The 27,674-nt window shown below is 34.2% G+C and overlaps 2 protein-coding genes across 5 annotated transcripts in view; both read right to left on the bottom strand.

The window, feature by feature from the left end:
* Positions 1-5,921, bottom strand: part of LOC106051222 (uncharacterized) — a 52,575-nt gene extending 46,654 nt beyond the window's left edge. Inside the window, exons 1-3 of one of the 2 annotated variants that reach the window (XM_056007699.1) lie at positions 5,678-5,921; positions 5,111-5,263; positions 984-1,134 (exon numbers count right to left, since the gene is read on the bottom strand). In XM_056007699.1, the coding sequence (XP_055863674.1) occupies positions 984-1,081 (98 nt within the window). In that variant the 5' untranslated portion in view covers positions 1,082-1,134; positions 5,111-5,263; positions 5,678-5,921. Of the gene's footprint in view, positions 1-983; positions 1,135-5,110 lie in introns of both variants that reach the window. The other variant, XM_056007700.1, reaches the window with a different exon arrangement.
* Positions 5,922-11,671: 5,750 nt separating this feature from the next.
* The window catches only part of LOC106057399 (activated CDC42 kinase 1-like), a 43,781-nt gene continuing 27,778 nt past the window's right edge, over positions 11,672-27,674 (bottom strand). For all 3 annotated transcript variants that reach the window (XM_013214566.2, XM_056007719.1, XM_013214567.2), the window contains 4 exons: positions 25,626-25,722; positions 24,343-24,422; positions 22,843-23,038; positions 11,672-22,421 (listed from right to left, as the gene is read on the bottom strand). In XM_013214566.2, the coding sequence (XP_013070020.2) occupies positions 20,159-22,421; positions 22,843-23,038; positions 24,343-24,422; positions 25,626-25,722 (2,636 nt within the window). In that variant the 3' untranslated portion in view covers positions 11,672-20,158. The remainder of the gene's footprint in view (positions 22,422-22,842; positions 23,039-24,342; positions 24,423-25,625; positions 25,723-27,674) is intronic.

Raw genomic sequence — 27,674 nt, 5'->3', positions numbered from 1 at the left:
TTGAAATATTAGAAAAGTACAGTACGTCGCTCCATAACCAACCCCCAACACTTGCGCTTGGAACGAGACCAATGGTCACAGAAGGCCTGAATACTGCAAAATTAGCGGCATTGTCGTAAGCTATCTTAGGTAGGCCAATCGACTCCAGAGTGTCAGAGTGAAAAGACGTGTTTTTTGTAGCGAGTTCGATTTTGTAGAAAATATAATTTCTATATTATTACTTTAAAATAATGTGTCTATACTCTATACTCTAAACGCTATACATAGTAGTGTTCACAAAGAAGTTATTCAAGCTTTACGAGTTAAAATACAATACGCCTGCACTGATTTAGTTGTCTACCAGCAATTGTATAAGTGCTACAAGTCAACAAGTGGCAACAACACACTGCCCACATAGTGTTGAGGCCTACCTATTGTTATTGTTTCAGATGGTCAACCTTAGAATATCACACTATTGTATTGTATTCGTTCCCAATATAATCAGACAAATTTTTCTTGCTCTGTTTTCGAATGGATAACGTTTTCGTTGAGACCACTTCTAGAACACAGAGGGAAAAGGCTTCGCAAGGAAACTGTGTGCCTTTCCACGTCACTATGAGGCCCTTTTGATCTTATAATGCTCGGATATACTATGGCATGCTAGAGACTGGCTGGTACCTGCAATGAAAGATCTTTCTATTTCGACTCTTGTATTCTGCCACATCACGTCAGGTGACTGCAGTAGGAAGCAGATCTATAAGAGGCCGTGTGTCGTTTTATAGCAAAATCAATCGTTTCACAGTCCAAAAATATTTTTTATGGGTCGCATTATCGAGACTTGTTACTTGACATTTTCAGACACAGATTTCATACATTGGCCACATGAAATGTTACAACTTAATGATGGTGTACAACCCACAGGATATGTTTATCTGTGCAAGGGCGTCAACTCACACGGTGCATTAAAGATTGCAAGTAAGATGAACAACGTTATTAAGACTTACCCAGTAATCATTGACCCATAGCTGGAATCATGAATGTTTAACCGTGTAGACTTGTCTTGCTTCAATTTCTTTCTTTTCTCCGGTGGTTGTTGTTCCATGGGTTCAACTCGCCGATTTACAACTCACTGACTAAACTGACTCATTAACGTAACTGAAAAGAAAAGGCAATGATTGAACATTAGATTAGCTTGATAAGGAAATAACATTGGTAAGAGTTCAGGGAATCTTCTCTTTCAAAGGAGCGTATAAGCCTATTCAACAAAATCGTTATTAGTTTTCAACTCTTTATAAAATTATATAAACGCATCTTGAAAGCTTTCTTTTAGAAGCCCAGTTCAGTTTTGTAGGTAAAGTATCTAGTAGAGAGTGGGGCGTGTCTTAAAAGTCAAAAATCACATCGTTCATTAGAATTGAAACTCGAGACCCCTAGGTTCGGAAGCCATGCCCTTTACAACTCGGCCACCACACCAAATAAAGTACTGAATTAGTAGGTACTACTGATTATTTACAATTACACTTTATCTAGTGAGACTCAAATGTGCGTATTCTTTAAAACAATGTTCATGTATCGTAATATTAACATAGTATTGATCACATGGTTCCATAATTCAAAGTTTAGAATGGAAGAAGTATTAGTACGTTTGTCCATATAAGACTATATGTGATCTGCTTTGTACTTGAAGTAGACTACCAGCGTATTGTATGGCCAGGACAATGAGGCTTTTACTTTTCTCATCCATTTAGAAATAGTTGGTCTCATGGACAAGGGCCACGCTTTCAGAGGTGAAAAAAAAGCCCTAATATATCCACTTGGTTTTCAATGCCAGACTTTCAAACAGTGTCAGAACATTTTGAAAAACTCAATGTCTCGGCCTTCGTTCTATAAAACGTAAAGTACTTCGGACCAGTTGAGCTTCTTAAAGTACAATAAGCAATGACCATACAATTCTACAATTTAGTCCCAAGCCTTATCCTAGTACTGTTAACTCTACTAGCAACAAGTGTAGGGTTTACAAGGATGGCTGCCTAGTTGTGAGTTACGCGCTTTGGACTGTTTTCTCGATGGTCCCGAGTTCAAATCTTGCCCGCTTCTAACCATCCTGCAGGGGGTTTAGAGTAGGACATAATGATGAAGGAAAACACGAAACTGAAAAGAAAGAAGAGCAGCAATAATGATCTACCATGGTACAGAAACCCTCCGCGCTTTGACATCTTCTTTAGTCTTTATAGAGGTGTGGTGGCTGCGAGGAGCCCCTGTGAACACATGGAATTTTGAGCTTGAGGGATTTTACGACGCCCCTGAGAGAGCCTTTAATGGTCGATGATCACGTCAATTCAAACTTAATGTTTCTTTTAGCTAATTTTAGCTATAGCTTCGCCTACCACAACAATTTACGTGTGATTTCCTTTCGTGTCAATATTATAAACATCTTTCTATACTAAATTTAAAAAAAGGATTCTTTGTTATAGTTTTAATTATTTTAATGTCATTTAGGCGCAATGCTATCTTAACAATCAAAATGTATGAATCTAAAATGTTGAATGTAAAAAGGTAGCTTATAACAAATGTTATGTCAGTTATGTCAGATGATCGTCCTTCAAAATGAATACTAAATCTAAATCTATATTCTGCTAAGTAAATAGTAGGAGCTTCACGCGGCAAAAGCGAGTGGAATATCAACCTAGTTCTGAATAGCAGAAAGTTCTCAAAAGCTAAAAAACATATTGGTGTCAAGATTATGAAAGTAGAGATTTCTATATAGGTCATGGCTATGGATGTATAAGGCATTGAAGAAATAATTAGGTCTAAGTGTAACCAGTTCATTGTGATACTAATATGAAGTTTCCCTCAATTATTTGCATTTTATTACATCACAGAATCATTTAAAATAAACTGATTAATATATTTATAATTAGGTCTAAGTGTAACCAGTTAATTGTGATACTAATATGAAGTTTCCCTCAATTAATTGCATTTTATTACATCACAGAATCATTTAAAATAAACTGATTAATATATTTATGTTACAACTGTAGAGCTCAGCGTTTAAACTAAGTTGGCCTAAAGTTCCAGTTGTTTTATTCTTCCGGTGTCATTTTATTAAAAATAATTTAATGTATAGAACGCTGTTAACAAACATAATGTAGGCTCTGCGCTGTGATAACATAACAAAACATAAACACGAGAGCTAAAATGACAAACTAATAAAAAAAAAAAAGGTTTTGAACAGATATCCAAACCTGCATAAAACAGGGCACAAGTAACAAGGCCATATATATATAAACCCCTAACAAATCCTATGCCTCTTTGTGTTTGCGTGTATAAATAAGGTACAGATTAATTTTCTGTAATGTGAAGAAGAATTAAAAACTAGATCTACTTTGCACCTCTCTGTCCCCAAAACTCTATTACACCTCTATGACTCTATGAAAGGTAAAAGATAATATAACTTCTAATCTTATAAAAGAGAATGTCTAATTGCTAAAATATTGTAACTTTTTTTTTAATTTCTTTTCTTAATTTAACATACAACAGGAAGAAGGAAAGAGTCATCTACTAATCTAAAAAAACATATTTTATATGTATAGATAGAGCAGTTTGTTCTGACACTTGTTAATTCAATGAATATTGGTCATTTACTTTCCATATTAGGAAGGAGGAAACTCAGGTGTAATCATTGCTGCTTAGTCAGGGCTGGCCTTAGTTATTTGTCAATTCAAAAATAGACTACAAGTTTTTAATAAATTGCCTAATTCAAAGTTGTTTCTTTTTTTTTTTCATTTGGGGCCAACCAATTCACTTTGCTTCCAATTATCAAAGGTTAAGTAATCAGGATTGTCAATGAGCCCCTCAAAAAATTATTTCATCAAGTGTGAATATTTCCTTTTCTCAACTTACTGCCATCCAGGTGAATGGCAATAAACCATTGAAGAATGTCCCACTCAAAATATGGAGACCTTTTCTTTTCTTCTGGGATATACATTTGCAAACAAATTTTTTTTTATTCATGCGACTTAGGGTATTACAGTAAAACCCAAAAAGTATTCTTGTAGGTGTTATACTAAACCTGAACTGAATAAACGTCTAAAATCAAACAAAATGATGGGATTGCAGAATGAAAGAAAAGTTGTTTTTCTTACAAATGTGAAAAATAAAAAGCTTAAATACAACTAAATCCTATAATATAAATTAGATTATTTCCACGAACAATCTGAACTGTAATATATATGAGAGAGATTGAGATCTAAATATATTATAAGATGCACAATAAATCAAATAAAGTAGATGTAATCAGATTTGTATTTCTGTGAAAAACAATCTGAACTATATATATATACCTATACAATAAATAAACTTAAAAATAATTAAAGACAATCTTAAAATAAAATGCATAATAAAACATGATAAAACATTAACTTCTATATTATATAGAATTGTCAAAATTTGGAAATGTGTAGGCCTATAATAATGTTGTTTTTTTTTATTTATAAACGGCATAAATGAAAAAAAAAAAGATCACTTCTTACACCATGTAAAATAACTGCAATACATTTTAATTAACATAATTAACAGAACAAGTTAACTGTAAGGGAACTCCCTTAATATGCTAGTGGCTAGTGTGCAAATTCACATAACTTTCATAAATACCAGTATCTTACTTATTTAGTCTTTGCATAATTAATTTATATTAATTAATATCTATAACTAGATTATAGTCATGACTCATGTACGATGTAGTCTGCACTTAGATCTATAATTAAAGATATATATTTTATATTATTCTTTAGATCAAGTCTAGATATATAGGATATATATATAGGCTATATATATATGCCTTATGCCAATTATCATGAATTATGGTAATAAATCTAATCAATCTAATCTATAGAAATATAGGTATCTAGAATGTCTAGATATAAACTTAAGTTAGAATCTAGCTAAAAATTCTACTAGAGGTCTAGATTGACTAGATCTAGATTTAGAGTAGGAGCCTAGTAGGCCTTTTCTACAACCCGATCTAAATATAGAATAATCTATACTCTTAGACTTAATCTATACTCTAGCTAGAATAGATTCTAGGCCGCCCTAATAATAATAATAAGCTTACTAAACTAGATTTACTTACATTACAAAATCGTTCTCGCCTGTTGTTGAAACTTCTTGTACATCAAAAAAATAGCCAGCCAAAAACTAAAGATTTTAACCGAGTTGGCAATTTAATTCAACTCGATTTCTCAAACTCCAATAGAAGAACATAGACATCGTTTTCTTCGAGATTCTAAACGATATTGAATATATTCTATGTGATGCTGAATCTAGGTACTCTGCTAGTAGACTATATAGTTATAGGTCTATGCCAAGACTAAGAACGAGACTTGTATTCTATATTAGATCTGCTAGTTTCTTTTCTATAATCAAATCTAAATCTAGATACTCTAAGATACTAAGATAGATCTTAAATTCTAGTAGATCTATTTTATAATATTATATGAAGACAAGAAGCAAATGAAATATGAATATTCAATAATAATGTATAATTATAATATAATAATTATAATGAATGGTGGGCTTAACGATGCCGTGCACAGTCCAGTATTAAGAACAATACAAACAAACAGCTCTAAGCATCAGAAGAACTACACACTAAATGTTGGAAGAAATATAATTAGAACACAGGTACAGATAAAACCACCTGAAACCGCTGCCGACAACAACATCACATAAATAAAAATAGCAACATCAGGAACATGTGACGTCACAACCAATGGCAGGACAAGGTACCGATTTTTTTTTTCAGGTGTATGTTATTAATTGTTTAAGTCCAAGTGCGAACAAAAAATACGTTGAAACAATTTGGAAAATGCTGATACATAAAGAATGTGAGTGCTTGTTGATAAAATTTTACGGATGGAGATTGTATATTGACTGAGGAACTAATAATACGGTGACCTACATTCGGCCCACTTTTCCTGCTGTGAATGTGAATTTTCTGTCACATGCGTAAAAGCGTGAGAAACTCGGAAGAGCTCGGCCTTTTCCGTGTTCGTGGGCTTTCGGAAATACTAACTGCATTGATTTTTTCTTTTTACTGAAATCTTTGTCATTTTACGTGGTTGTATTTTGTATATACTAACGAGTTCTATGTTTGTAAACAGATCAATTTAAATCTACACTCTAACTAGCTTTACCCACCGGTTACGCCCGTCGATTTGTTCCCAAGCTACTTTTTTTTTTTCACGTCCAATAGTACGGCCTTCATTTTAACATTCCGCCGCACATTTGGCCTGAGAATTCTAGTATTTGTTAACTTTGCATTGGAATGTACGGCCCGCTTTATAACGCCCCCCCCCCCCCAGGGCCGGCCCTAACAATTGCGGTGCCCTATGCGAAATGGAATGCGCGGGGCCTAGTCTGGGTAGGGATAAGCATAATGTCAAAATTAAGGATTTTGTATTAGAATATATACATTCGTCTTTGCAATAATTTTGTATTAAATGAAAGTGGACAATGACTTTTTTTTTTAATTGCGCTTAGGATTGGCACCCCAAAATGCCCCAAATTGACAATATTGTCTATTTTTCAGGAGATTTTTATGAGTTATCAGATTTTAATAATTTCAGGAGATTTCCAGAACTTTTCGATATATTTTTTACAATCACAGTATATTTTAAGAAGGCCCTAAAAATCGTGAGGCAGCGGAAACCCGGTTACAATGGTTTAATTTAATAATTTACACCTAGAATTAGCGCGGGGCCTATGAAAGTGCGGGGCCCAATTCGACTGCATAGGCTGCAGTGGCCTAATTCCGGTCATGGTCCCCCCACACACACAAGTATCATTTAATTGCCTACCTCGCCTCCCCCCCCCCCAAAAAAAAAAAATCCTACCTATATAATCTCAATTCAGTTTTATATCGATATTTGACAGGCCCCAATTTTTTTTTTTTCACCTCCAGTATGACAGCACTCATTTTAACGCTCTCCCACACTTACATGTGTTCAGTGAATTCCACTATCTTTCTATTAGGAATGGGTCTTATTATCTTATCTTATATAATACTATATAACGCCCCCAAACACACACACAGTCACACAGACACATACTTTTTGCACGTAAATTCTAGTTGGCCTACCTCTTGTCTCATATTAAGTCAAAGGTACATTTCATTTTCTTTGTAGACATTTTGACACGAATACACTTGCAGCTATTTAATCGTATTTAGGCTCTACCATAGACATAAATAAATATAGACTGGCCGAAGGAAGTAACTTCATGTAACTTGAAAACATGTACATCTAGTGTATTCGGATTTCCGAATTATGAAAAGTTGCATGATCTTCATTCTTAGAGATTAAATAAAACTACACTGCCTCCTTATTTATATATATATATAGGAGAGTATCATTGTGTATATTAAAAACAAAGTTAACAAGGTTACAATAGACAGTTTGTGTGGAAACACAAACTCAAAATTGGCCCCCGAAGAGGTCCACCCAGGCAGGCTTCAATATTTTCAGAAAGAACTTCCAAATAAAATTATATCAAAGACAAATGAGAGATAAGAATGAAGAAAGAAGGTTAACAGATCTTGTGTAGTGCCCCAACGGTCCCGCAGATCAAAGCATAGGTGTAAGTGAATGTAAAGTTAGATGTGAACCTGCCCTAACTAGTTCCCCTTTTAGACCTTGTAGGGCAGATGATGTAAAGTTCATCTGTTTTTGTGGCCTACGGTTAGCGAGGGTGTCATGTAGCCAGCACAACGACCAACCGCCTATACTTTTCCCCAACTAATGTCAGGTACCCATTAGAGCTAAGTGGACTCAGAGGCGTCCAAAGATTCCAAAGTTGAAAATCCCAGTCTTCACCAGGATTCGAACCCGGGACCCCCGGTCGGAAGCCAAGCGTTTTACCGCTCAGCCACCGCGCCTCCACTGGCCTAACTGACGTCTTATAATTGATCTAATTGTTTTGAAAAGCTCAATCTCTTATTCGAATCCTTAAATAGGTATATCTGCAATAAAAAAAAAAATGTTCAGAAAAATGGAGTTTATATTACTATTCGATTTAAATTAGGTCTAACTTATAATGCATACTAATTAGCTTTTTCTCTTTAAAAAACTGCTTGCATAACTGATTTTAAAAATTAGATTTTTCGCTTTAAGAAAAAAAATAGTAGCCGTTGCATCAGAACTTTGAATGGTCTAAAATATTGTGATGTCGGATTTTTCAATATCTTTTCTAGTTTACGAGATCTAAACGGGACGGACGGACAGACGGTCAGACGGACAGACATTTCGCTCAAAACTAATAGCGTCTTTTCCCCTTTCGGGGGCCGCTAAAAAAGCACTTAACTTTTATACTGCACATAAATGCTATATAATAAAGTACACAAAATTGCAATTCACAAATTTTCGTTTCATAAAACTCTTTAATCGGCCAGTCTATATTTATTTATGTCTATGGGCTCTACCTATTAAAGATGTCGAGTTCGAATCAGCTTAGTTGTGTTTGTTGAGCGTCTAAAAGAAGCAAGATAACCTTCTCCCAGATGCTCCCTTCCCCACTGGTCCACATGAAATTTGTTATAAGCATGAAAAATGCGCTTTACAAAATCGCTTTGTTTTTAGTTGTATTTTATTACCTTTTTTGTTTCGCATCTTTCGCACTGCAATTTTCTCAATGAATACTGACCCTGAATGCTAGTATCCCTTACGTCTACCAAAATAAGAAATTAGTCCTACTTTTATTTCATTTTGTTTTGTATATGTTTTCATGTTTCATGTGCATGTTTTCTTTAAGTTAGCTTGAATAAAAAAAAATGTGTGAGACGTGTCTAATATTGTGACTAAAACATATTTCTCAAAGCTATGGTCGAATTTCGACTCACGGTGCCCCCGCTGCGGGGAAGAAGAGGAAACCGTGCCTCATATTCTGTTGGACTGCCCCAGACTGGCTGCCTGGTCGTGCGGTTTGCGCGCTAGACTGTAGTTCAGATTTATCGATGGTCCAGGGTTCAAACCCCGTCGTCCTGCTGGAGGTTTGGACTAGGAAGTAATTATCGTTAACTCTGAAGGAGCATCCGAAACATGTAAAACATTTTACAAACATATGCTGATCCCCGTCTCGACAGGTCTGGGAAACCAAAAATTCTCGACCTGTATGGTGACATGTATGCACTACGCAATACAGCAGGGTTTCTATCCAAGGCTTTTGCAAGAGAGGATTTGAGCCTCTCAAGCCCTCATTCAAATGGAGTCTTATGATGATGATGATGGTGACTTAAACATGCCAGATTCAGTCTCTTTGCGTCGTGGAAGAGCTCCTCCTGTTTGTCTTTGCAGTGTGTCCAAAAATATTTGAGCCGCGTTGATCCTCGATCAAAGGAAAGGATTTTACTATAGACCAAGAATGCTAGCTTGTCTCTTTTCATCGACTCCCATCCACTAGATTATCATTAAATCAGATCCGTTTCGTAGGATCGTGGCTCATCAAATCACGTCTTACCGCATGCCTCGGCGAGCCCGGATGTCGAACCACACGAGGGCGTTCTTTGTATTCCTAGCATGCAACCTCCACCCACCTACCCACTGGGAGGAACGGTATGATGAATGGGTCGAGGGTCATAGCTAGCCATGATGACTTCGCATAAAGTGAAATGTTGTAGTCACTGTGGAAGTCCATTTGAGTTAATGGTTTCTTCGCCTATCTTTTCCATCTTCGCATATCCATTTCATCTCATAGACATTTCTACGAGGATGCTAAAGTCTACACTTTTAACCTTGGCTAATTCTTGCATCTTACTGCCTCGTAGAGCACCTACTCTCAATAATAATGAATTCTTCAGGCTTTAAATATCTATCTACGGAAGCCGCCACTGATTAGTTGGCAACGTTTTGTTTTTTTTTTCTTGTTACTGTGAATACATATAGTTGTTCACAATCTCCACAGTTTTTTCCATGGTAGACCAGTTGGGAAAACAGAATAAGGGGGGGGGGCATCTGTGTAAAATATATTTAAATATATGGATGCGCCCAGATGAGTCACTGGCTTAAAATTGGTTTCGTATTGAGACGGGCAAAATCTGGAGTGACTGATCAAGCCAATTCTAGAACAGCAGAGTTTGACATAGTTCGTGCATGTATATTCATTTGTCCTTGGGCTAGCACAAGGCAGCTTTCTGATGTAGCTTCGTTTCTTTTGCTCTCGGCGAAATTTCTGTCTTCATGCTGTCTTGACTCCTGCCATATACTTTGGTTGATGCCTGTGGTCCTCATGTCTCGCTTGCAGACTTGCAGACATCTCTGTAGGTTAGTCTTGGGCGGCCCTTGGGTCTGACTCCCTTCGTAAGTTCAGCGTATAGGATGTCTTAGGGGATTCTTCCATCTGCATGCGATTGACATGTCCGAGCCAGCGTAGTCGTTTCAAAACGTCTTGGTTGGAGACATGATGTGTAAAAAGATCGTTTTTTTGAAAGCATAAAAAAAATAATTTGTTCACTCTTGGCTCAAGTCTCCTCAAGGGGACTAATTCAACTTATAGACCTACCACCGCATCTGTCAAGTACGATTTCTTTCCATTGTTGGATACCAAACAAAATAATTAATAACCAATTGTTAATTAACTAATTGGTTATTATTATTTTATTCTTGTTTTGTTAGATGCAAGAAATAATTGTGCAAAATTTCATCATGATACGAGATTGGTTGTGGGAGAAATATCGTGTACAAACTGTTTACCAGACAGACAGACAGAGTTGATATAAGCTTCGTAAGAATTCGTCTTAGCATAAGAATAAGAAATGTGCCTTTATTTTGTTTCTCTGTATTTTACTAGGTTGTGCTTTTGTATTTGGAATTGATTTAGGTATATGCTACTTTACTTTTTAGTCTTAAGTCCTGGAATTTTAGAGATTTTACTAATGGAGTTACTCTAAACTTTTGGAGTCTGCTAGAAGGTCTCTGCTGAATCCCTCCTGAACTCCCGATATCTAAGCAACGAATTAGGCCACTAGAGGTCAGTTTTGATGTAGGTCATTAGCAAAACATGTTCGCCAGGACGAGTGCCGTGACCTCACACTGACCAAGTGCTGGCAATACGGCAAGCGCGAAAAGAAAGAATTGACGCTTTTAGAAAGAATCAATAAGAACTTAATTCTTAGGACACAAATTCTAATGCTGATTTCCTTATGACGATATCGGCAGATCTTCTTGCAAATGAAGGGAACACCTGAACGGAACTAGCTGGTTTAGTCCAAGCTGAGGTAATAAATGCTTACTTTGACTTTGTACATTAAATAACAAGGGATGAGAAAAAGTGGTGTATTCATTTCATTGCTGGTATGTAAATTATCCTGCGACCTTTTTGATTCCCAGTGGAGCATATGGCCGCAACAGTACTTCGCCTACTTCGTCTCCCAGCCTTTCTCTTCACCTGTGGGTTCCAGTCCAGAGCCTGTTTAAATTTAATATTTTAAAGAATAATGCTGAGTCTTGCATACGGCATCAACCAGACAGATTCTTTTCTAATTTACCAATTACAGTATTTTTTGTGCCTTTAAAAAAATTACATTTTATAGCCTACATGTTCGTACTAGTCCAAATTATTTTGCTGAAACAAAAACAACAAAAAGTAACCATCACTGGATGGCAACACACACACACTCGAACATAAATAACTAATGCCATAATAGGCCTACATTCTGAATTTTATTTCTGTCATCTAAAAGTTCGGTTTAACAATATTGTTGTTAGTAATCGTACTAAAAATGTTTGTTATGAATGCTGATAACAAACAAAAAAAAATAATAAATCGAAAAGTGACTGTTGTTATGCAAAAAAAAAAAAAAAACATGATATTTTTGTTAAAAAGATAAAGCTAACATATATAAGGTAAGAATCATTATAAAAAAAAAAAGGGGGGGGGGGGCTCTTTGACTATCCAAAGTCTTCAAGCCATCAAGTGACGAATGTATAAATTACTAAGTAATTGATAGGAACAAAACAACTACATTTAATATTTAAATATGACTATTTTGATATTTTGTTGTTCATTCTACAAGTACACGTCTCAACTCTACTACTAACAGTGAAGACAGGGGAAGTTAGTGATGGTTAGTAAAGGAAGTTAAAACCAAAATGGGTTGTCTGTCTGCTTGGCGAGCATGCCGACTGGGTTTGGGTCATAGAGAGTAATACTTGACCAGGGTGAATAGTGACTCATTCATTGATCAGTAGAACAAATACAGCCCATAAGATTAGAACCATCTCTGTACTATGAATTCTAAAGTTACCAGTGATGATATTACACGTACATAAACTTTTCACATAGACCTACACATACAAGACAAAAATACAAATAAGAATTTTTACCTAATAACTTTTTTTTTCACATTTGAAAGTAACTTTGCGAAAATAATTTTATAAAGATTCAGATAGGGTACAAAATATATTGACATAACTAGAACCAACATTAATGTAGCTATACATTTTCTCTTTTTACCAATGATTTTGAGTTACGAAATGTTTGAACAATTTGTACATAGAAGATACACCCATTTGGAAAATGAAAGGACACTTTTACCTTTCTAGAAATGAAAAAAAAAGGTTAATTAAATTTCAATAAAATGCTAAAAAAAAAGTCGACAAGCATTGCACCCTCAGAATCATTAGTATTTATAATTATACATAAGCAATGACTTAGTCTTTATTGGAGGTATACAAATATGGTCATTACACATCATACCCAAAAAAGAAAGCTAGACCAGTGGCTGAAAGATTTGAATCAAAATTAGCCAGTCAGATATGTCATTAACTGAATGTTCAAGACCTCAGCCAGATCATGTTGAGACACAACTTTGTTCCATTTCCTGATCAACTGAAGGAAAGTTGCATGCACAATACAGCTTATACTTAAACACATAGGAATGCAGGCTGTTTCTTCTATGTGTTCGATAGCAGAGGAAGAACATTCGAATTGATCAGTTTCTATGACCAACATTTGTGAGTAGAACATCCATATTCACTCTCCTCTGCTAAGCATTATGGTAAACTCAGGGGCTGATTAAACCTATCAAGTGTACATCCAAAACTATCAGTTCACTAACAAGGTGCACAATCACTTTGATACCAAGCCTTTATTTATACTATGGTAGTATCTACCATGGACTTTTTAAAAATGTTTCAGATATTTCTTGAAAGAAAAGTTTTGCCCTAGTCCAAACCTACTTCATGACAATCCTAAGGGCATATCACAAGGCCACAAAAGACCAAACTCACCATTTATATGTCTTTCAGACCATGCCTAGATCTCTAAGGACAGATATATTATTTTATAGATAAATGTAACTGCTATTAAATCTAGATCTCTAAGGACAGATTTATTATTCTATAGATACCTGGTTATTAAATCTAGATCTCCAAGGACAGATATATTATTCTATAGATACCTTGTATTAAATCTAGATATTTAAGGAAAGATATAGATAACTTGTATTAAATTTATATCTAGACTTAGATTCTATCAAAAAGAAATAAGCAACCTAGTTTCAATTTTATCATTTCTTTGTAGTACACAGCCGCATTCTCACTGCACTAGCACTGGTCAGTCAACTATTTCTCTACATTGACTACATCATGCTTTAAGACATGTATAAAGTTATTAACATTTAATCCATATATATATATATATATATAGTACATTATAAACATATGTACATTTTAAAGCAGTTTCATGTGTTTACCACATATATCTAAGGACAAACAAACAAACAAAAATTAATAAATCACATAATTTTAAAGGTCAATTTTTTTCTACTCAGGCAATTAGACCGTAACACCAGAGTTAATGTAAATATAGATTTAGAATTATTGAAGGAGAATAGATGTCAGCTACATTAAACTACTGTCAAGTTAACAGGAAAACATTGTTGAGAAGTCTAAATCTATTTTTACAACAATATGAAGAGAACGAGAGTAATGATAATTTGTATATTCAGTCCATGATCAAGTGGTTTTAATAATTCATTTAGCATCAAGTAAGCTACTAGCAGATGTTTTACATTGTTCAAATATTGTTATCTGACATAAGGGAAGGTTTCATTCAGCCTTCTCAAGTCCTAGTCAAAATGTTTTGTTTTACATGTTTCAGATGTTCCTTCAGATTGGAAAATAAGGACATCTGTGCCCAAAACAGGACAATAGGGAATGGCCTGGGATCATCGAGAGCACCAAAAGTCAGTCCAGAGGACATACCACACAACCAGGAAGCCATCCTTCTGCTCATAATTTTATACAATTAATTATCTTCTTCTAGCCAGCTTTTTGCTGCTGAGCTGTCAGCTCTTTTGAAGACTGTGCCAAGGAAAAATTGTGTGCTATTTGATTATAAGGGCCTCTTGTGTGTGTGGGTAAATGTAATGGGGCTCTGAAGTTGTCTGATCTATTTCCTTTTTACAATAATAGCAGATATAAATTGTAATTGTCCTTGGCTTAATTAATTGTCAAGAAAAAAAGTTGAAATGATTCAACTCAAAAAAGGTGTGATCACTTTTGTCATTGAATAAAAATGTAAATGACATTTAAAAGAGACAAGTGAACTATATTGTAACACAACATTTTACACTATGCCCTGTTTTGACAGTTTAAAATTATTTGCTGAAAATATTCACGTTGTTTTGTTTTTATAAATAAAATATATCAGAGAATAAGGTGAATAACATTGGCATTCAAAGATAGCATTAACTAGCCTATACAATAAATAATTGCACCTTAAAAACCAACTAACTGCCTTAGATGCCTTTAAAAAAAAAAAATCCAATCAACACTAAAACATTTTGACAGCTAAAAGCTTTGAATTTATTTTCTACTTTGCCTGAAAAGTACAGTGTACAGTGCTGTAACATATTCAGTGAAATAAATTCAGACAAGTGATTCTTACTGAAGATAGAAAACAATGAAATAACAGAAAAAAAAAATTGTAGTGGTGAAATAATTTAATGCTTTTTTTTTTATATTAAATTAAAATTAACTTTTGGCTTATTTCTAAGCAACATTTTAACATACATGTGCAACTTACATCAATGCAAAAGTGAACAATTATAAAGTTTCAAAATACATATAGTGCTTTAGCAAATATTTAATGGAGAATTAATTAAAGGGAAGCAAGACAAAAACTGAGTTTCAAGGTATAAAGCTACAACCATAAACCATAATAAGATAGCGTCTCAGAAAAAAATACACAGAATATAAATATTTCCATTATTTAATAAAATATCGCAAGAAAAACATTTTCTGGCAGTATAAAATTCAAAAATTAAGAAAGCTGTTCCAATTTTAAAAAAATAAAAAATATACAGTATTTAGAAGATTTTATTTTTAAGTCATACAAAATAGTTATAAGAAAATAAATCCTATGACTGAGATAAAGAAACAAATAAAAAGAGATACTGATGGTGATAATTATGTTTAAATGTCATTTGAGTTACAGGAAAAATATACAGAAAATTAGAAAAATGCTGTAAATAGTTCTTGACATATTCTTTATGCATTTGTATTTTTGTTTTTGCACTAGAATACTATTTCTGAACTGAATCAAATATAGTGTGATTTTTAAACTATATATATATATTAGGACTGTCTAGCTTTTACCTTACTTTAAAGTTTTTATACTATAAGTATCTTTTCTATCAAGCAATTAGCATTAGACATTCTAATAATAAAAGCCATTTCCCATGTCCTTAAAAAAAATATATTTACAGTTTTAGGTTTGTGTTGTTTCATAAATTATAGCAAAATTTGAAATTAACAGAATGAAATAAACTAAATGGTGTGATTTTTCCAAATGAGGATCTTTTATTGTATTTCAAAGGCTGTTTCTTTTTTTTTTAATCTCTAACTGATTTGATTGATGATGTTCCAGTATACAATGACATTACACAATTATGTCAGGGTCTGAAATTATTTTTTTAACTCGTGATAGGTCAGTTTAATCAAAAATCAAAAGAAACATCTATTTAGTTGTTATCCCCCCTCCCCCCCCCCCCTCCTTTTTTTTCATCTCCAGTGCATTTCCACTGAAACAACAAGCAGACACAATATATTTTTAAAAATGCAATAATTAGCAATGAAACATTTTGAGTATTAAGGTTAAAGGTTATGACCTCTGTGTTACATATACTTAACAACATCACAATGAAGATGAGCTGTGAAACTGAGACAAGGGTTAACAAAAGGAAAAGGGGGGGGGGGAAAGAGATGCTGGAGTCTGCTTACATTTTTGAGAATATTTCTTTTTTAAATAAGGCATGATTGGTATATACATTTCTTCAAAAAAAGTTGTGTGAAAATTGAATCCTAGCACATGAATAATGCTTTAGACTAAAAAATTCAAACACTGAAAGGAACTTAGCTCATTTTTCTCCATGTATTTTTTAGTTATGTTCCATTTTTCTCCATGTATTTTTTAGTTATGTTCTAAATCTTATGTTTGGTGACTAGATTTACAATGATCTTCATTGATTCTAATAGTAGTCAAATGACAAATACAGTCAACATACAAATTTTGATTTTTTCAAATTGTTCATCTCATAAAGCTACATAGATAGATACATTGATGTGTATTTCCAAAAATAAATGATTAATCCCATTTCATATCATTAATAATCATATTTATTAGTCACAACATGATAGAGAAAATATGTTTGATACATTTGTATATGGGTACACAACAAATAGGGTGAACAAAAAATGATTGAGTTACTCAAAACACTAGTGTTTCCTACAATCTATGAATGCAGAAAGATGCTAGACACAACCACATTCAACAAAAAGATATTCAGCACACAAATCTAGACACATAGAGGATAGTGCAACATAAATATGTGTAGTATTGGTTAAGATCATTTTGACAATATCATTCTGGTGCAAGTTTATTTGAACATGTGTGAAAGTAGACCAGGTTATTGTTGGATGGATGGTCATGCTATTTGTTTTGTTCACACTGACTAGCAATGTGTTACACTTGTTGGTCATGGATGAATAAACAATTCTACATGTTCAAATGTTGTCTAACCAAGGAAACTAAATTCAGAATTAATACAGAATGATTTAGTCAAAAATAAATAAAACATGCAGAGTATTTCCAGATGATACAGTATTCAGTACTTTACAAGTCAAGATATGGAAACATCAAATTTACCAATCTTTATAAAAAATAATTATTCTTCCATTTTTCAAAGAAATATTAGAAACATAAAAATCAAAATACATTTACAGCTAGATTTAAATTATCCATTTACATTTTTATTAGTATACCAATGTATTTCTTATTAAAGAGAAACTAATTTTAACATTCCAAAATGCTTAAAATAACAAAAATTGTTGATTCTATTTTAATATATATATATATATATATATATATATATATATATATATATATATATATAGGTACCGGTATGCAACAAACAAAATGAAAGGATACATTAGTTTAAAGGTGATAAGAATAAGTACATCACCAAACACTCTAAAGGCCACTAACATTTATCAATGATTCAACAATGGCATCACAATGAGAAACAGTTTGACCACAAGAGAAAGTCAAGTTTTTTTTTGCAGTCTGTGTTATCACAATAACATTCAACATGTTGCATACAGTATCACTTTGTTCAGCCACCAGTTTCACCTGAAGCACAAGAGAAAGCCTTGCAATGAAAGAGCCTTGTACTGCTGATCTTAAAGAAAGTGAAATGAATGATCTAAAAAGAAAGTAGAGTAGAATAAACCAAAAATGGACCAGCTCTCATCCAAATTTGAGGAAAATCTATGCCTATTATGTCCCAACAAATATTTTTGTTTGCCTCGGAACAGGACACAACAGAATGAAGAAGAAAAATGATCCAAAATATCTAAATAGATGAACTGAAACATGATCTTTTTGCTTAACAAACTTGAAACACAGAGTGATAATGCTGGTCACTGATGTTTCTTATAATAACAGATATTCAACTGACCCTATTGGAGGTCATTGATACCATTCACTCTATGTGAGTGTCAAAACAAGTCACATAGCACAAATGATGAAAGAAAAGTCATTGTCCAAACCAGTCATTTTGCAAAAATCATCAAAGCAAAGTCATTCTCAAATTTAAATTTTTGGGTTTTGTTTCAACTATTGCGAATGAATTTTTAGTCAAAGTATTACTTTCTTTTTTATAAAAGACAATACTTCTGGTTAATACCAGTCCAGACTTTTTCTAGAAGTACCGGTACAAGGTATTGTCAGTGACAATTAATTGATTTATAAATTTTTTAAAACCATTTTAATGTCTCAGTTTAAAATTTTTATTATTCAAAGTTCACAGAGGGATAGAAATTAACTGCAATTAATAATAAAAGAATTACAGCTTGAAGTAATCTTAGTATATATTTAATGTAGCGCTTAGAGTGAATCTGAACTAGACCATGAACTCTTAAAACTCCCTTTGAACCTAGGAAGAGGCACATCTGACATTACATCACAGATTGACAAATCACTTCCAACAATTGCAAGTATACAAAAAAATTTCTTTTTCACAAGGAGCTATTCTATCAAATTTAAAGAAACTACCATTAAAATCATTTTAATGACAAACACACATGAAAGGATGGTCAAAGCCCCCCTTTTTTTTTTAAATAGATGAAAGTTATGCTATATAAAAGAAAATTTGAAAAAAAAAATAATCATGTCAACAAAAGAAAAGAATGTGATGAATATCCAATCACAAAATAGAAGGAATTCATATTAAAATCTCTAGCTATTTTTCTGTCCTAGATTTGTGTCAGGGGTAGATAGATTCAAGGTATTACAATTTTCCCTCTAACAATCAAACAGTTCTTTGAAGTTGTGTCAATAAAGTTTGCCTGGAATCCCTAGGGTTTTAAAACAAATATGAGCATCTAATAAAATGTTAATTACACCAGAAGTTTAACTAAAAGACTATATGACTTCCCACAACAATTGGTAGTACAAGTGTACACAAATTCATGAGTGTGTTTGATGAGAGAAAATGTTTCAATGAAACTACTTTGTGATACACTTTTACCTTAGACCATGCTCAAAGAGTAGCTGAGTGAGCCAGTGATAAAGCTATTTATTTTTCAGAGCACTATATATCATCTATCCTAACAATGTGACCTATGTTACACGTCAGCAACAATCAGAGTTCCACTTGACTGTGACACAGCAAACAACAACTTGATTCTCTCACATTGTCCATGAAAGAACATGACAATGAAGACAAATACAAATAATGCTCAATGATAGAAGCAGTTGTGGCAAAACATGCCGATTGTTCACAATTGTGTTTAAAGCTTTTTGTTTTGCTTGACACTCATTGAAACAAAAATAAATGATTTGGAAATATTTATATAAACAAGTCATTTCCAGTAGATGGGAGACATCAATAAGAGTGTTAGCGAATCAAACAAAAATAGTCACTGGTCTTTGTCATGGAAAAACACTGCAATTATTTGCAATATGATACCAGGTCAAGTGAGTAACTTTTGTAGATAACTGAGCTTAATAATCACGATTTCATCATCTGTGACACCAATGACACAGCATTCTACAATTGTTTTCTGTACTTTCCTAGTATGTAGAAATGGGGTAGATCTCTTAGACGTAAGACAAGTTATATGTATGACTTTCAACTTATGACTTGTATGGACGGATAGGTGAAATCTATACATTAGCAGGTACAAGATATGAACAAATATTTACAACTGAATTTTATACTAATTTAAACACAAATGCCAATTAACTAGAAAAAAAAAGATCAATCATATTTGAAATATAATGGCTAAGGTCATGGCTTACCAAGCTCAAAACATAGTCCACTGTATTGGAACTATAGTTTTAATTGACAAAACATAATATTTGACCAAAGTGATATTTTAGAACTATTTCTCTAACCAATTAGGTAGAGATTTTACACACATGTGGCAGATTTTTTTTTCTACAGTTGTATTAGTAATATACTAGTAACTTAGTTGAAGCAACAAATTCAATACAATTTTTCTATATTACAACAAATCTTTCTCATCATTTTTTGCACCCGTTACCATAAATATGATTTATAAATGCATAAAATAGATACATACTGAAAGTATTTTTTATCTATGCACAAAATGAATAGCTATATTTAGACAGTGCTTTCAACACGTGCTTTTTTCATGTTATTTGCTTCATCAATTATAACTGAGCTGGCCAACTCCAGGTTCCAATTCAATGACTCTAAGAGCCTATGGCAAATTGGTCTGGATGCCACACCCAGTCTAAATAACTGTTCTACTTTTAGGTACTTAATGGCTGACTCCACGTCCCAATGTGTGGTGGACAACGCAGTGTAGCACTCATCATCCGTGACACCAATGACACGGCTCTGCACAAGGGCAATGCGGTCCTGAGGTGAGGTCCCCATGTAGCGGCTATCGTCCACCACACTTCTCCGCTGAGAGAGTATAGGCCGTGGTTTGGAAGGCGAGGACTGTGATCTATGGTACTGGTGATGTGATCTGGGTGGGGATTCCCCTAAGCCGCAGCTCCCACCACTGGATTTAGAAGATGAGCTAGACATGTTCGAGAGAGACCTCTGTATGACATCCTGTCGCATCAGGCCGCTCACATTCTGATAATCTCTGACATTGCTGCGCTCATCACTGATGTCGAAGCCAGAGTTGACCAAAAATGGCTTCACTGTAGCTGTTGTTCTCTGGGGCGGAGACTTTTCTCGTTTGTAGGAGACATCCTGCTCATTTATTGATGGTATTAGGAAGTAGTGCGTATGGCTCAACTGGTGTCCATCTTGTTTTAAAGGCAGAATATAAGGTTTATCTGACATTGTAGTTGATCTACTATTATGTACACTAGTTTGGTAAGTCCTGGGGGGTAGAGGTGGCGGTTTGCTAGAAGGTGACTGAGCATCTTCGGCATTTAGTTCCTTCAGAATATTCTCATTGAATTCTTCTTCATCATCATCAAACTCATCGTCCCAAGCTGCATCACTAAAAGCAGAGCTGTCAGCATAGTGCTCTGTTGTATACATTTGACCAACAGCACCATTACCATTGCCAATAAATGATGCCATTTTGTTCTGGTATATTTCCTGCTCATTGGCCAAGTTAGAATAGTGACTTGATTGGCAAGCAGCCTCTGCAGGGACATCATCATATAAAGGTAAACGTGATGCATTCAAAGTTTTGTCAAATGAGCGTATCTCTTTATCTGATTTCAAAGATTTTGATGAACTGACACCTTCATCTCCGCTGGAGCTCTGCTGTGACAAAGAGTCAGACTTTGGATGTGTCAAGTAGTTTTGATCCTTTTTACTTGTCTCCCCTACAAGCTGGAAGTCTTTGGTCATAATTTTCTGTGACTGTATGGTCAAATTGCTCTTTAAGGCTTCATTCAGCCAGTCAAATGCCTTTTCTGTTTTGATTTTGTCTGGGTCTGGCTGACTCATTTTCGCAGTGGGCTTTACAACATTGTGTGATGAGACAGGGGGCTGTTGAAGAAAAGGATTGCGTGGGCTTTGTTGCAAGTTTTTTAAGTCTCCAGAAGGCAGGGCCTGGGGAGATTGTTGCTGCGTTAAAACTTTGCTGTTGGACAACTGACCAGCATTGGCTTGTACCACATTCTCCAGCCGTTCTCTGAATGCTGGGTTAAGACCAGCAGCAGGCTTAAGTTGGAGGTCTCTTTCAGAATTGTTCAGCTTGTTACTTGTGCTCTGTGGCCTGGGAAGTGCAGGGGAGTTAAACCTGTGGTTCTGTCCAACAAAACCATTTGTCACAGACCTAGTTGGTTGATAAGATGGATCTTCACATGGAGGCTCACAGTATAGTAGTCCACCACTCATGGAAGTAAAGGCAGACTCTTTTGCTTGGTCACTATTTTGTGTCACTCTGCTGTTTGGGGGAAGCAATGCAACAGCTGCAGACTGACTGACTGGAGAAGAGTTTTGCTTGCCCCTTAGATTGTTTTCACACCCTACTGGGCTGTTTGTCACAGCGCTCCCAAGGGGTTTCAACTGTGGAAACGAAGGTGTGCTTGGGGCCTCTAATGACAAGTTTATACCACTTGCGGCTTTATTCAGGTTCTTAATACTATCTTCTGTTGAGACGAAGCTAGATGAGCTAACACTTTCCTTATTGCTGTTCCAGTTAATGACCCCATTATTTGGCACAGAATGGAAGCGAGCATTGACATCAAAAGGATCTGGTTCCTTCGTGGTAAACAGGGGCTCAGGGAGATCTATATTGCCATAGTGCTGTTCAGTGGAGATACACAGTGAGTCAAAGATATCCAAGTTGGAGGGTTTCTTAGCTACTTCTGGTGCAGTTTCTTTAGGTGAGGTGGCCAAGTCAATAAGAAGAGCATCTGACTTGCCTTCTTGTTTGATTTCAACACTGCAACATACAACATAATAAGTTATTTCTTTGACATTTTTTTAAGTTGTAAATATTAAACAAAAAAATTGAGTAAATTTCTACCTGATTGTTAAGATTTTTTAGTTTATCTTCAACTGTTGACTATTATTATTAGTAGCACTTTTTGGTATAAATGACAACATGCTTCCATATACACTCTCATACAATCTCTTTTTGTGTATGAGGAGAAGGGGGATAACTGGAAAAGGTTTCCTGATGCTTTAAAGCACTCAGCAAACAAATCTCAAGTCAAATCTATAAAATCCCCATTCTCTTCTCAGCAGCCAAAAAGCCCACAATCCACCTAATATTATCAAAACATATGTGAAATAATAAAAAAAACGGAGCATGGTTAGCAAGCCTAACTCAACAGACCATACAGGAGAAATGAGCCTTTTACCTGATGTTAGAAGCAACTGATGGAGTGTCACTCCTAACGGTATAGGTGGATGCTCTCTTCGTCTGTTGTTTTTTCTGACTAGTGCCCCGTTGACGCTGAGACTGTGTGCGCTGGCGAATAGGATCAGAGGTGGGACGTTTCTGCTCAGGATCACCTTTCAACTTACTGTAATTGAACTGGAAACTACTGGATTGGACTGACAGAAATGAAAGAAAAAATGTGTTTAAACCAAGGTCACTATCAATATGTATTGCATATGGCTCTCAACAATATTTAACACCACTGCATTCTACAGGTTAATCTAGGATGCAGACAGGATGCAGGCATATAGAAAAGACCACATTGATATCACAGACAATGTTCACTTAATAACTGTAACAAGAACAAATCTACCAAGAAATTTCGTCATGGATAATCAATATGATTATTATTACTAATGAAAGTTTAGACTTCTGATGTATTTATAAGCCAATAATACTCCAGTAACTTATTACATCAAATGTTGAAAAGAAATTTTAAAGCTTTATAATCTGCAAATGCTGCTTCAATGATGATCATTTTGTTCTACAAATATCCATGTATTCATCCAGTCCTTCATGTTCACAAGAAATGTCAACTTACTAGTCATAGAAAAATATCTCTTCTAGCTCCATAGAAAAGACAGAACCATAAATATTGATTTATCAAATTTCTGAAATGGCAATTCTCCCATTTAATGAAAAGAAAGAAATACTGGCCTACCATACACCAGTTTGTACAAATTAACTGTGGTGTTTTACACAGAGTACAACATTTCAACCAAGGAATGTCAGATTTAGGAGTGAAGTGACTCAACTCTAGAAGGTGATTCCAAATGATACTTCTCAATAGTTTAAATACCTTGAAAATTCTCAAGTTGTGTTCCTATGCATAAGATTATATTAATCAAATTGTGAAGTTCTAAATCAAGGTTTAACATGACACTAAAACATCTCATGCTAGAAATGAAGGAATCTTGTACTACATACATAAATAGCTACTGTTTGATTATGATGTGTAACTGACATTTCTTAGACCCAATGGAAGAGAACTGGTAGGTGACTACTTATCCAAAATGACTTCTGTATGAGTGCTTGATGGTGTACAACATGAGAGCAGTACATTCCCTTGCACAAGGGCTTTTGAAGTCTCAAAGGGGAACTAATCAGACAACTGGAATGTTTTGACTAGCCTTTAATAACAAAATACTGCACATCTGTTCCTATAGAGATTAAATTAATGGTCTATCTTGTCTCCTCCGTGACAGCCATACAAAGACATGGTTTAGAGTTTCAGACTCTACCAAGCAGGAGGCTAAATGGGGAATACACAGTCAAATGTAAGAATCAGGTCAAGTATGCCCTGGGGCATTGTAGTAAAACTTTGTAGACTGGAGTTAATTTTCTTTATAATGAAACACTGTAAGATTATTTTTCAAGAAAAGCTACATTTTATTTATTTTTATTTGAAAAGGGAGATTACTTTTTGATCGCAGCTGATTAGCTAGGCCTTTATCTTCTTCAAAGAGATCCGGAGGGTCCATTGGATTTCTAAGGTAGACTCTGCAAGTAAAAATGAAAAGTACTTTGGATCATCATGTTTAAAGACATCAAATACACACAAAAATTGTATTCAATATAACAGCACAGGGCATATTCTAAAGATTTAAATTTTGGGGTACATAGCACTCTGATGCAGCTAGATTGCGATATATAGATTTTATGTGTACAAAGTTTTTCACACTTGGCTGATAGGTTTTAAAGAAAAATAAATTAAATATAACTTTTTCTTTATAAAATATAACTTTGCTTATATAGTGGAAACTAGATAAACTTAAATTTTTAGTTGTTTTTTTTTCTTCTTCATTATTCACTACACATAAATGTTATTAAATCAACATTTAAGGTATTTGTAAATTTATTATTACATTAATTAATATAATGTTTCAGGGTGGCCTAGATAAAAGTGGCATTGTATTATTACAGGAGTACAGATACTTACAGAAAGGTTAATTTAAAAATATTAAAATTTTTATATACAAACAGTAAAAACAGAATATTATCAATAACAACATACTAAGTATTTTATAGAAGATGTTGAAAGTACACAGCTTGAACTTTGATACACAAAGTAGCACATCTCAATGTGGTCTGGAAAACTTTTGTCAGTTCATTTGTTGTCATTTCCACAATAGTATTGTGAATGTTCGTTTTTAACTTTTTAATCACAGGCAGGTTGCTACAATACACTGTACCATTTAAGTTACCCCACAAATAAAAATCGCAAGCAGATAGATTGGGCAATCTGGGCCTCTTTTAACTTGGCCACCCTGTATTTATTTTTAACATTTAAAAAAAGATACCTTTCAATAAAAAAAACCTTCTCCCTTATTAATCTTTTTGCTTTATTTTTATTATTTCTATACTTTTCTTCTTTAGGAACAAAATTTATTGAAAAACTTTGCCCTCACCCTACTTATGTAGTCCCAATATGGTATCAATGGATGCACTGTTACAAAGTTGCCAATTTAATGGAAGCCAGCTAGAAAACCAACCTTTAAGTGTGAGTGTGTAAAAAGCATAATACAGAAAAACAATAGAATCAAGATAGAGAGAAGAATGAACAATATGATGTATCTCAATTTCCATCAAATAAAAAGTCACATAATGTTTACAATAAAGTATGCCCCAAGACTGAAGAATGAGAGAATTTAACTGTTACATTAGCTGTCAAGCACTAAAAGCAGCACACCACAAGAAACTCACTCATCAATCTGCCCAGGATCTCCCCAGGTGCTGCCTGCAATGTCGCCATGACCAGTGTGTATAAAGCTGTTCTTTAATGGTACACTAATATCTGCACCTAAAATACAAAATAAAATTTAAAAAAAAACACGTTCATAAACATGATGAGAAATACAATACATATGTATATATATACCTGGAACAACTAAGTACTTTTCTAGTTTGATACTATCAGCAGTCAATTGGTTCAAATTGTCTTACTTCGTTAATTCTTCCCAACACCTTTTAATAAAGGCAAAATACAAATGTTTAATAGCCCAACATGATGCTTCCTTTTTTTTTAAGAAGCAAAAAAAAAGTGTTTCAGCAAACTAATTTACATACATATGTATATATATTATATACAAGCAGCAACACATTTTATGTTGATTAGTTGGCCTCCTTCAGCTATAGTATGACTATAAATCATTTGGTAGAACACTTTTTCATGCGACACAGGAGCCCTATTCTCAAGAGACATTCCTATCCACATGTATCGCAGGTTAAGGTGGCATTTGTTTTGGTGGTATAGGAGCCAGCCATTTTTGGTTTGACACGCTTTTCTTCCAGAGCTGAGGCCAATGCTTTTTTGCTATCTTGTTCACGGCTATGTCTTCCCAGTATTCAGCATCAATGTTCACTGCTTCGGTACGTGACGTTTTGGCCCCGCCATTTTGGCGCAAGCCGTTTTGGCAACGGGACGTTTTGGCGCAAGATATCATTTGACAATTATTTAATAAGCACGTAGCTTTTATAACAATGTTTATTTCACTCTACCATAATATTGAGGTCCTGTTTGATTACATCCACATATCAGAGATGGGGACAACCAGTTTTCTTGAGCCAGTTGCAAAAGAATGACTTTTGGGATACGGAGGATATGACCAAGCCAGTGCAAGTGGTCTCTGAGGATTGTAACGATGCTAGAAGATCTGTTTGAGAAAGAATCTCAGTGTTACACTTTTTCTTGCCATGCTGATGTATGCACACAAAAAAAAAGAGGAAAGGACTCAATTAAGTAACTTTCAAAATACAGGCTGGCCAAAACTGGATCTACAAAGTCACAGTGTTTGTTCACTAACTTTGCTTCTCCTTTTCTTTATACTCAATGAATGTTACCCACAAAACCTTTCTCCTTACATAAGCAACAATGATTAAATGTGAATCAGTCAAGGTGGTCAGTATTAATTAATTAAAGCAATTAGGCCTTTTGAAAAAAAAAAATATTAATGTATTAGTGAGTGACAGTAGTGGAAATGCATGAAATAAAATGAATGCACTAATTTAACTGGGGGGAATTTAGGTTGTACAGTATTTTATTTTCAAAATATGCACACTTACAAATCATGTAGTGGAAAGAAATATATTTTAAAATACTCAATGGACTTTCAATTTGTTAAAAAGTTTTAAAATAAACAAGTGAAATTTATTTCATAATAAAAAAGTTTTCCACTAAAGTATTTCATAAAACAATACATTTATGTAGAAGCAATTTACAGAGTTTGAAAAATCATCATTAAGTAAGATTCAATGATAATCTACACTAATTTTTTATGATTTTTTAAACAATTTTAATTGGGTGGATCTGCCCAAAAAGGTTCAACTTTGATCCTTTACATTAGAATGTCTGTTTAGCAACACCATGCTGAAATCCACCATGCTTCTTTAGTTTTTCTTTTTGAATTTCACAAGAAATCTTCAAACAAAACTTCGTATTTACAGGTATAGACATTTATCAGGTTCTCTTGTTTATTAATGCTTTTTTTGTTGCACTTTATTAATGGAGATTCAAAACAAGAATGGCACTGATCTTGAGTTAGCACAGCTCAGAAGTAAAGTGGTAAAAAATTAGCTTCACCCAAAAATAAGACAAATTAAGTAGGGGTAAAAAAAAAATATTCAGGAAAAATGAATATGTCATCAAATGTCTTGAAATAGGTCAGAGCCTGGAGTTTGGAATAATACAATAGTTACAAGTATTAGTATTTATTGGACTAGTAAATACAAAAAATGATATTATAGTTATTCTTT

This window comes from Biomphalaria glabrata, chromosome 13 (assembly GCF_947242115.1).
Source record: "Biomphalaria glabrata chromosome 13, xgBioGlab47.1, whole genome shotgun sequence".
NCBI classification, from domain to species: Eukaryota; Metazoa; Mollusca; class Gastropoda; family Planorbidae; genus Biomphalaria; species Biomphalaria glabrata.
This window is presented reverse-complemented; position numbering and strand designations above follow the sequence as displayed.